This window comes from Colossoma macropomum, unplaced genomic scaffold (assembly GCF_904425465.1).
Source record: "Colossoma macropomum unplaced genomic scaffold, Colossoma_macropomum, whole genome shotgun sequence".
Lineage (NCBI taxonomy): Eukaryota > Metazoa > Chordata > Actinopteri > Characiformes > Serrasalmidae > Colossoma > Colossoma macropomum.
In genome coordinates this window covers 11876348-11888540 of record NW_023494790.1, presented here as the reverse complement: position 1 = coordinate 11888540, position 12193 = coordinate 11876348, and the positions used below count along the sequence as shown (strand labels likewise).

General features: G+C 39.5%; 1 protein-coding gene across 1 annotated transcript in view; it reads left to right on the top strand.

The window, feature by feature from the left end:
• ppp1r16a (protein phosphatase 1, regulatory subunit 16A) overlaps positions 1–12193 on the top strand; it is a 48634-nt gene that overhangs the window by 11863 nt on the left and 24578 nt on the right. Inside the window, 2 exon segments of the mRNA XM_036572123.1 lie at positions 10244–11256; positions 11258–11450. Coding sequence (XP_036428016.1) covers positions 11188–11256; positions 11258–11450 — 262 coding nt within the window. The 5' untranslated portion in view covers positions 10244–11187.

The window sequence follows — 12193 nt, the reverse complement described above, 5'->3', positions numbered from 1 at the left end:
CTGGGATCCTGCTAAAGATGTGGGAGCTGAAGTTTACTTCCTGTTCACCAGCTTGTTTTGAGAATTTTCCATTCCACCTTAAATGGTGCCACAATTATGTCCTGGCTCTGTACAAGCTGTAGCATTTAAGGTGGAGCAGAAGATTCATTTAAGAAGCTGGTGAATAGGAAGCCAACTTAAGCCTCATTTAAGGATGAACATCAGCCAAGCCTGACAGTTCGGTTCGTTGGGAAGGGTGTGAAACCTGCAGACATCACCCGCCACAACTTGGAACGGTATGTTTCTGCTCATAGTCTGTGATTTTCATTGCTGTTGCTCAGCTGGTCTTTTGGGTAAACAGATAAATGCTGATGGTGTGTTACCTCAGCTAACATCACTATCCTAGCCTTTTTCAGCTCAGTTTAGCTTTGTGTGTGTGTGTGTGTGTGGGTGTGTGTGTGTGTGTGTGTGTGTGTGTGTGTGTGTGTGTGTGTACGTACATCAATAGATTTTTTTTTAATGGTGTAATAGAACAGAAGTCATTTGGCAGACAGGGTGTTTGGATGATTGGCCAAATTACAAATACACTTACCACTGCGGTTACCGCAGCCACTCCCAGTTGAACAATTACCTCCATAATCTAGTATCTTGTATAGACTCAAATGCTGACCCCTGCCAGAAAATAAAAGCTTGAAAAAAATGTGATAAAGCCTTCTGCCACGTGGTTATTTTATTATGGTTAATTTCCAGCATAATACTTGTGTGTTTTATATCTAGGGCTGGGATGATTGGATATTGTGAAAAATAATCAATAAATATTGAAATGTTTTATTATTTTATTTATTTATTTATTTTATCACTGCTGTCTGTAGGTGAATAAACGCATGGCTCATACATTTTTTTCGAGAACTGAAGGACACATCAATTCTGTAATTGATGTTGACTGACTGTTGCAGCTCTTCTCTGAAGTTTGAAGTTGTCACAATGCAGTATGCTGGGCATGGAAAAGGTATGAATTAGTGGACAGAAATAAACCACTCCTCGTTTTAGATTTAGTTTCTATGTTTTCCTTAAAATCTACAATGAAAATAACATTGCTGATTGAACAGGCAGTGTTTTTTCGGAGTTGCACTGAACTAGCTATAAATGCAAACTAAAGTAAATAAGTTATATGAACAAAGCAAAGTTTCTGATCAATTTAAGCCCCAAGAACACTTCAGATGAACTTCTGCCATCTTTTTACAGTGTAAAAACACCTAAGCCAGACCGTATGTGCCTCGATTCAGTCAGTATGCCTTTTATATGGAGAGCATGTTTAAATAATGCAAGAAATATCAGACACATCAGTGTAAGAAATGAGTAAATATAGTAGCGTAAAGAAATCTGTAACAGTAGGCTGATTTCGCTGTAAACAAATGTGTAACAAGAGGTGGATATTAATGAGACTAAATGTAATTCAATGAGCGTGTTAGCCAGCCCTATTAGTATCCAGCCAACTCATGACTTCAGCTTACTAATGATGCCTACTGTTCATAAAGCACAGTGTGGTGGGTGGAGGTTGAATGCCTTATCAATTAAATGTCAATTACAGCATAAAACTTGTGTGTTTTATGTCTAGGGCTGGGACAATTAGACAATTTGAATATTCAGTAAATCTGGACAAAATTATCAAAAAATATCAAAATATTTATTTTTTTTGTTACTTAAAATTGCGGTCTATTGAAGTCACATATTCTGTGTATCTTGGTGAGTTTTCTTTTGTACCAGATGGGGTGCCAACCTACACTGAGTTTTGGCACAGAAAAAAGAAACGCATACCAAATTTTGAAAACATAAACACTGACATGAATGCTGTCTTTCACTTTAGACCTCACAGTGGCTTTATTCATGGAGCGCCGAGCCGAGCCAGAGCCTCAAACTTTACCACCTAAACTCTCACACAGCACTTCTGTAAAGCAATAGTAAAACCTGGATTGGAGTTTCAGATCATGGAGAGAAGAGTGCAGAACGCTAATTGATAATAATGAATTAAATCATTATTTCTATTCCTTTTATGATGCTGTGTAAGTAGAAAACTTGTCTTCTTCATCTGATGAGTCGTTTCTGTTGCTTGAGCAATCCAAGTTCTCCATTATAATGACAATTTCAAGACAATAATACAGCTACAGTGAGATGTTTGACTTCTTAGCAATAATGTTAAGCTGTTTTGCTTACTTCTGCCTATATAACATATAATTAAAGTCTTGCAATTGATTTAAAAGATTAGTTAGCTAGGATAACTAAGGGGAAACAATGCAGCCGCTCCCCAAAGTGCATATGGTCTTTCAGAACTTCCTCTCACCTTCTAGATGCTGTCAGAGGCAAGTAGGCATGTTTAACAGCTGTAGGAAAGAGTACATTTTCCTTGCTTTACTCGGAGTAAACTGGTTCTGGTTCTTGTCCTTTGTAATAAGGCAAACTTTGTTGAATATGTGCTAGTTTGCAAGTAGCATTCTTTGGTGCAGTCTATTTTTGCATTGCCAAGTCACATATATTATACTAAGAGATTAAATTAAACTTTTAAGAGGTTTTCAGTTCCAAATGGTTCCAAACAATCAAACGACAAAAACAAACCTCCAGTTAATAAAAGACAGAATAGCATAAGGCCTATAAAGTGGGCTCGTTCAACCACTCTGGCATATGTTTTATTTCATTCTCCTTCTACTAAGCCCATCACTGAAAATATTTTAAAACTAATCCAGCTCCAGTAGGGCTTAACAAATAGTCCTAAACAGCTGAATTATACAAACTTGCACCACATGGTCTCTTCTTTATCCTTGTGGAGAAATATTAACATGTTCACGTGTTCCAAGGAGTGGCAGGTTCAAAGTCTGTCAGTGATTAGCCCATCGTGTCAAAAATCTGACCTTAGGGTGGAAGAGACTGAGGGCCATGACGGGGCCTCGTGAGCCACCGCCTTTGGTTATTATCTCTTGCAGCAGATTGGGTGGCTCCCTGAAATATACATCAATTTGCAAAGGCATTTAGACCCTGTAGATGAAACTATGAGAATCAAATGAAATATGGCCTTTAAATACACATTAAAACCCATTAACTTAGTATGTAGTGGAAGTTTAGTGGCACCTACAGTACCAACCAAAAGTCCAGTGTGTTTTCCTGATTTTTGCTTTTTTTTTTACATGTTAATGTAATAATGGAGACATCAGTGGGATTATGCAGTGATCAAAAATCATTAAAAGCATTAAACAAATCCTAGAGGCTTTTCGCTTAAGGTGGCACTGGGCAATCAACAGTCCTCACCAAAGAGTAATGGCAAGGCCGAATAGACAAAGGCTAATTGAAATGGGTGGATTTTGTTTCTGCTCCTTCCTCTTGCTGGCACTAAGAAATGAGGTGAACCTCACTTTGCCACTTTTGAGTTCATCATTTGTGGTTGCACTTGAGTTCTGAGAAAGCTGTCACATTTTGCTGTGGTTTCTACACTGTAAGAAAAGAAGAAGCAGTCATTCTTGTTAGGCCGCACTACAGGACATGCGAGTGTTACCAAGGAAGAAAACCTCCTTAAGAACATGAGAACAAAAACTGGTTTATTTTATTTTAATTTGTTTTATTGTTTTTTTTTTGTGTGTGTTTTTACTTTTAATTTATTTTTCAAGCATTAAAAGTGGGACAGATGGTTTTTCATTGCTTGTAATGTGCGTGATATCTTGTAATGCAGATGACCATAATAAACTTGACTTTAGACATTTACGACAAGCTTGCAAGGAAGATTAAACAGAGGCACTGGGATCAGACTGAGAAAAGCAGCGGCCGAAAGAAAGACGACGGTGTAAAAGATGTTCAGTATGATTGTAAGGCAGGATTACAACTTTAGGAAATAGGTCAGTAGTTCATGTGGGGGTTGGGAGGCGTTAAAGTCAGTGTGAAGCGGAAATCATAACGCATTTTCTTTCTGAGTGAAATGATGTCAGGGACGTCTCTGAGCTAACTGAGCGTTTTCTCTTGATGATGTGTTGGGCATGGTGGGAAGGGGGAAGTATTATGGTTAATAGTTTTTTCCCTGTTCACTGGGGCATAGGGATATAATCAAAAATCAAAGATGTTTTTGAGACAGGCAGAGGTCTTTACATTTTGATGGAAGATTATGGAAAAACAAGAATTTAGTCTATCAGATGACATTATATGATATGTGGTGCTCATTATTACCAGGGACATGAACTAACAAGAGGACAAAAAACGTAATTATTAATTTCAGATTGACTTTAAGCTCATTACAGATCATGGCAGATGGAAGTTGTAGAGCAGCGGTGTCCAATCCTGGTCTTGGAGATCTACCACCCTGGAGGGTTCAGATCCAGCACACTTGGTGCTAATAATCAGATACCCCAGGTGTTTTCGATAAGGGTCGGAGCTAAACTCTGCAGGGTGGAAGATCACCAGGACCAGGCTTGGAAACCCCTGTTGTAGAGAAATGTGATGGTAGGCTAGACATCACTTTTACGACGTGCTATGACGTCCTTTATCTTATAATCTTAACATAATTAGCCTATTTTTAATCGTCTGTTCCTAATGCTAGCATGCTGATCCAGCCTTAAACTCTGATTAGGGATTTGGAGGAAGGAGCCTCACCTCTTCCTCTCCTTCCCTTCTTTCCATGCTTTCATTTCTGCCCTCCTTTCCCTTTCTTTAAATCTGCTTAGTGGTGGATGAATAATGTTCCTTTTCTTCCTGCTTCAGTGCTGTGGAAAATCATGGGAGTTAGTGTAGCACAATCTGCTGATTTATATCATATTGGCCACAGTAAGTGAAATGTTGAAGTGCAATGTTTCTGTGGTGTAGCATACAGGATGGATGGCGTTCTGGTCTTTTTTTTTACCTACAATTTTTGTGCTACCCGTCATGCTGTTTTTTTATGGTCTCCTAATCTCCTGTTCCTGAATCCAAGGCTTTCTTTTATGTTATTTCTTGCTGTTCTGAGAATTTGTGTGCTAATCTATGGTACAGGGAGCTAAAGGACAAATAACTGCACAATAAATTTGTGTAACATCGCTGTCCTTAAGAAAAAAGAAATTTTGGGGCATTTCTATCGGTTCTTTTATCATGAAACTTTCACACGTTCACACATGGACAGAAAGTGATTTCAAATGGTGTTAAAACAAGAAAAAAAAGTTTTTTTTTTCTACAATCATGTGTGTACCTGAGTAACTGGGATGCATAGGTGGAGCTCGAAATAAAACAGACCACTGACTGGTCAAATTCAGTCAGCACAGAATTGTTAGCTATGCATCGTCCCTGTCAGCCACCTAAAAAAACACTATCTAGGCTGAATCACTTCACACTGCTTGTGACTCTTCACATAAAACCAAAAATGGCATGAAAGGGGAATCAGAACTTCAGGCTTCTCCATTGTTGCTACTGAACAATTTTCCTATTAATCCAAATGTAGTCAGTTGGCAAAGCCATTGTTGAAGTGCATTGTTGAAGTCTAACATTGCTGACACCAGAATTCAGTAGCTGAAATAGTTTCTGGGGGAAAAAAAACATCATCTAAACTTCTTTCAACCCACTCAAACTGCATCCAGGTCTTCATTAATGTCACACAGACCTGTCAGTGTGGTTTAGGACACAGTACAATTTACTGTGAGCTATAAAAACAAACAGCCCCTTCAGACAGCAGGGTCTGTATTCACAAACTACCTCAGGAGTAGGAGTTTCACCTCAGGAGTAGGAGTGCTGATCTAGAATCAGTATTTGTGACAATATGTGTGAATACCTGCTCTGATTCCTGACCTTAAGATCTGGATGCGGGTTGAGAAATGTTTTGGTGATGTTTTTTAGAGAAAATATCTGGGTGATTATTGCATTTTTTGAGTGTTTGCTAGCAGTGCTAGCCTTGTAGCTCCAAATCTAAACTAACGAAGCAAAATTTGGACTCCAAACATGTCCTGTCCGATTGACTACATCTGGGGTACGTGGAAAGTTAATGACTGTACTGTGCCATTCCGCTATGTCCAGTGGAAAAACTGTGTCCATGGAGTTTGGCTTTTCCAATACTGCATGTTTGCCCATGTAGACTTTCTTTAGATGTAGCTTTAGGCCTGTGTTTGCTGAATGTTTATGTTCATGGGTGTGTGAGCTTTTCTTTTTTTGGCATTTAGGACTTGAAAAGGTCCACTGTTTGATGGAGAAAGAGTTTGATTGAGACAGTGAGGGGAAAGAAGAAGGGAGTGTCTTCAATAAACATTAGTTAATTTCTTGTCGCTGATAGGCTGGGCCATTTTCAACAGTTGTGAAAAGGCAGTTATGCACTGAGGGTTAGTGATATGGCAAAACGTCATCATAAAAAACTATCACAGTGCTTGAAGGCAGTTTTACGTTTCACAGTAAGCATCACGATATTTAGCATTTCTAAAGTTGTGACAGACAATATGCACTAGCAAAACAGTAATGCACATTTAAAGAAAACTGAGTACATTTTTTTTTCAAATTCACCAAAAATAAAGTAACCTACACTATGTATGATAACTTTGTTAATATTAATAGAAGTAGCATTACTGAGTCAAGAGGAGAAAACAGACTCAATGCTTAGATCTCAAAGACAAAATCAACATTGTACATTATATACAGTTCTAGTGTACATGTAAGTTTTCCATGTCTGTCCTGAGTAAATCCTTACTGTGTGGGGGAGTCTCACCTAGAACAGTTCATCCTAAGACAGAGGTGTCAACTAGTAAAAGGGCCATATTAGAAAATTTCATCTGTGGGCCAGAGGAAAAGAAGTTTTTTGGTGATATGCATACACAGAATTGTGTAGAATTGAGGTGTAACCGCTGTCCGATAGACTGTTGTTGGGGTAGGAGAGTTGGAGCACATTACGTTGCAGTGCATGCTGGGAACTGTAGTGCAACACACAGTGAAACGGGCGGATTTTAATAGAAAATTAAAATACTTTTGCAGGCTGGATAGGATTGTGTGGCGGGCCTGATCTGGCCCCTCGGCCTTGTGTTTGACACATGGGTTCTAGGAGGTCACCCTGCGTTACACTGCACAGTAGACTTGCAGTCAGTGTGAATGTGTCACTGTATCCTGGCAAACAGAAGCTTTGTCCATATGTTCATGCTAGTGAAAGTTGCTAATCTCAACTTTGTTTTTTTTTCTTTGTTTGTTCCAAAGCATACGTGCCTTATTTGAATAGCCATATACATATGGCTTGTTTATGGCTAGCATATGGCTATTTAGAGAAGGCATGCATGCTTTGGAATAAACAAAGAAAAAAAAAAACAGACTTAGTAGGACCACATTTTAAAAATACTGTCTAAACTATGAATCCAGTTTCCTGTAGTCAACATTTCACACACTGCACTAAATCCAATAAAAACAGGACTGATTGCGTTTTTTTTTTAATCAAACATGCAGCTGGATAATCTGCTGGTATTTTGTATCCAACAATTTTGTATCCGACTTAACTGAGCTGTAGCTTACTTTGCATTGCCTTTCAAAGATTCCACAGTTCTTTATGGGAGAAAGATAAACTAGGAAGCCTATAGAAAGAAATAATGCAAAAGGTACTGGGCCAAAGTTTTAGGTAACTGGGGAAAAATATGTGTAAAAAGCTATTTATTTGGACAGTACGCTTTTACGTGTTCAGAAAAAAACATTTATTAAAATAAATACAAATAATATTAATATAATAATGCTTTCATGTATGTCATTGTTTTAGTATACTCTCTTTGAAGAAGTGCAGTGTTACTTTGGTATCATCCATTACCTGGTTTGTCCAATCAATCCAATTATTAAATTAAATCAGGTTTGCTGGTGGTGGATTTTAATTAATGCGATGGCTTGGGGCGAAATCTGGAACTAAACTCATCTTATTGTCACTAACTCATAAAATATAAACAAACTTTGGAAAACAATGTTTCTTTGTATTTATTCTGGTAATATATAGTGGTATATTCTATACTGCCAAATGCTTTTAAACAGTTTGCTTAGGTGGCCCAAGACTTTTTGCACAGTACTGTATAAAAAACACTCCATAGTAAAAGTGTGTGTGCATCAGGGTTTTTTTCTGACTGAGGAGAATTTAAAATATTCCTTAATCATGCAAATTGGCAACTAATCATTGCATAATCATGACAGCCCTACACACAATTGTTATGGTATGGCATATTTTAGCCTTCTGGCTGATATCATGATAATCATTAACAAACAATATATTGTGCAGCCCTAATACATTGTCATAGATCTAGTGATTCGGGCGTCTAGCTGACCTTCCTTCGGCTCTCACTGCTGCTTAATAATGCATGCGATGCCTGGAGAGTGCCGTCTAACGTGAGATCCATCTTGATAGAGAGAGAGAATGAGTGAGTGAGGGAGAGAGAAAGAGAGAGAGAGTGAGTGAGAAAGAAACTGAAGAAGCTCGAAATTAGGAAGATGTTTGAGAATAGGCTCCAGTAAGCTGATGACGGAAAGAGTAGTTGGTGCAGTCAGTGAAGCAGAAATATGAACCAGTGCAAACACACATACCGAGGATAAAGGCTTGTGAGTAAGGGGTATTAGCCATGAGAAGCTACACTCCCTAATTGTGATACGTTGTAGGTGCAGAGGTGCTACACGGACTGTCAATCATTAATGAAAGCCAGTCCATGCTCAAGTTACTACTCGTAGCAGAGTAGGAATGATTACTACTTCAGCTTTCTGTTTTAGGATTGCACAATAGTGCTATTGCCTTACTCTCGTCATTCCACACTTTCTGTGCTGTGAGTTTTCACCAACATATATTGGTTCTGTTATACAGAAGTAATACTAAAGTAATGAGTTGGCCCAACATCAAATTTGCAGTTTTCCACTTTCCACCCCACATATATTCAATCAGCAAATATGTGTTTGGTGTTTGAAGTTTGTTTCTTTAGTTTTGCCTTGGGGTTGTGAGGTAAATGTAACTAACAAGTAGTAGTAGCTTAAGTACATGCACTTGTTTCAGACTATGTCAAAGGGTTAAGTAATTAGATTAGATTAGATTCAACTTTGTCATTGTGCAGAGCACAGGTACAGAGCCAATGAAATGCAGTTATCAACTAACCAGAAGTGCAAAATACAGTATTATTTACATATAAGTGTAATATACAAGTGCAGAAGGATGGTAGAGTGGTAAAAAATATAGATATGCGGTGCGAATATATGTATGTGTGTGTGTGTGTGTGTGTGTGTGTGTATATATATATATAGTGCAGTAATAAACTGCAAAAATGTGGTTTCTGACACTGCATGACAGGGTGTTAGTTTGTCCAAACATCTGAGCCTTTTTTGATGCGAGAGGGTGATTTTTGATCAGTTTTCTCTCCAATTTAGTCATTGGCAGTTCGATGCTTCCTCTGAGAGATGTGAAGTCAGCCACTATATCTTTACTTATTTGACATCATTGGACAGCTCAGTGCTTTTGGTGGAGAAAGCTGACTGCCATTTCTGTTACAGAAGGTAGCTAGCATTGTGCTGATGAGCCTAAGAGAGAGGGAGGGTCGCTCTGCCAACCCAGAGAGACTGGAGCCACGCCGTCTTGGACTCCCGGCAGTGGCATCACCGGGGATCCACCTCATGATCTCCTGATACTAGGGGCAGCACGTATAGAGATGTGCCACTTGGGAGCCCACTTTTGACAATACTTAGGCAACTGCACATTGGTGGGATATAAGCTTGCATTGCTTCTTTAGCTTCATAGCTCCAGTGCAAAAGAGAAGAAGCAGGCTTCAGATACCAAACATGTTGTGACTTATACAATACATTTAGAGTGAGAGGGAGTTTTGATATATTTTTTAAGTAAATTTTGATTTATCTAGATCACTGTTTCTCAAACAGGTCCTTAGGGACCCCCAGATGGTCCACATTTTTGCTTTAACCCAACTTGCAATGCATTGGGATAGAGCAGGGGTGTCCAGTCTTACTAACAAAGGGTCGGTGTGGCTGCAGGTTTTCACTCCAACAAAGCAGGAGAGCACACACGTGATCAGCTGTTTGAAGACTGAGACCAACTGATTAAACAGATAGAATCATGTGTTTCAGCTGGTTTAGAATGAAAACCTGCAGCCACACCAGCCCTTTGCAGATAAGATTGGACACCCCTGGGATAGAGCAAAAACGTGGACTGTCTAGGGATCCTGGGGAACCGGTTTGAGAACTACTGACCTAGATAACTATCAGTTAGATAATGCAAACTTAGTGCTGTTTTTAAACGGTATTGTTTTTCTTTTTTTCTCTACCTCTTTAGGTCCTTGGCTCCAGGTTAGAAGAGAGTGTTGCTGGCTGTATGTGGAAGGTGGAATGGAGATTAACAGCTTCAGCTCCTGTTCCTGAGACTCCTTGTAATTCCCTGTGTGTCCCAGTTCCAACACCAACTTCATGCTGCATTTTTAGAGCCTCTTTTTGCTGGACTGAATTGCTCTACACACCTGTTAACATGATCGTCTTTTTGGGGGTGTCTCTTTTTGACACACATCTGAGAGTCTGTATGTCAGTTTCACTGGAGCTCATTGAAGTTGGTCATCTACAGTGAGTGGTGCCATCATGGATTTGATTCCAGAGGATTCCTCAGTGACTGTGGAAATGGACCTGCTTTGGGATTATAACTGCGTTGTGACTGAAGCAGTTTCATCATAAGAATCTAGTGAACCATTTTCGTGCTTCTGATTTGAATTATTATTATTATTATTTTTTACCTTTAGTGTCCATAAGGATGGTGGGAGAAAAGCACTGTTGAAGGTTCACACCATCACCATGAAGGCATCCAATCACCTTCTTCTCAAAACATATCTCTGGAATGGTCCTCTGGTGTTGGGATATCACTGAATAGTTTGAGAAAGTCCTCAACTTTTGTGCCTACCCCAGCTGGGTCTACTGCATGGAGCAGACTTTTGCTTTGATGCACCTGGAGTGCCCTTCCTTTGGCTTCGTTCACCACCTACTTCCTTACTTCAACAACTCATTTACTTCGGGCGGGTTTATTGATTTCAAGTTGATGTCTTTTGTCTGAACTGCTGAACTTGCACCGTCATCACTTGCCTGCCACTGCCTTGATTTTAATCTGACTGCTGAGACAAGGTGAGCTAAACCGAGGAATGTCTTCCTTAACTTGAGCAAGCTTATCAAACCCAAAGCTGTACCGGCATTTGAAGCTAGTGTGAAGAGGGTGGTGGGAGTGGTGAGTTTGAGGAAATGGCAGAGCATGCAGAGCTTCTTGCAGAAATGACCACTGTCGGGCGGCTGTCTGCCACAGAGCGTCTGAAAGCATGCGCAGAAGCGCCGGGCCCAGCAGCTCAAAGGCTGGGCTCAGATGGAGAAAGAAAACGCCAGAGCAGGAAAAGCTTCGCAGAAGAGCGACAGGGAGAAAAAGAGTAAGAAGGACAGTGGCAAGAAGGTGACCTTCCCCAACAACATCACCTTGCTGGAGGCTGCAGCCAGGAATGACCTGGAGGAAGGTAAGAGGAGGGAGAAGGGAGGAATAAAGATCAGAGATGGAAAAACATCATAATATTTAATTAATTTTTAAAACTTTAGACACCAAACATGTATTGGCTGATCGACTACATTTTGGGTAGCTGAAAATGTAAAATTTCAAAGGTAGAAAGAGAACATGGTGGATAGATAGGATGACAGATATACATTTACCGGCCACTTGATTAGAAGCACATGTACATCTGCTCAGTTCTGCATCATGTGGATCAAGAGCTTCATCCAGAGTGGGGGGGGTGTGATCTAAATCACTTTTTCACACACAGCAGTCTCTAGAGTTTAACTAAGAATGTGGTGCAAAAAAACATCGAGAAAGCAGGAGAACTAAGGGTGGAAACATCTTGTCGTTTAGCGAGGTTAGAGGAATGGGATATTCTTTATCTGTTTTTTTTCACCATGGATCAAAGATTTTTCCACCGCAGTTCATTGTGGATTGAGTTGAAAAATGTTCAACTTGAGCAGTAAAGCTCCACTAGAAAGCCAGTCCAAAAAGAGGGCAGGTCAAATTGAACGAGAGGCAGTAAGACATTTTAGCTTGCGCTTGAGATTTTAAAAATACTCAGCTTAAACATAAATACTAATATACTGTTAAGTCCTTTCATATTCCCAAAAAAAAAATCCTTCTATATCCTCCCAAAAAAAGCAATGAGTGCTAGTTTCTTTAGGTAATTTATTTAGTGTGATGTGGTGTTGAGCCTCCCACCCATAA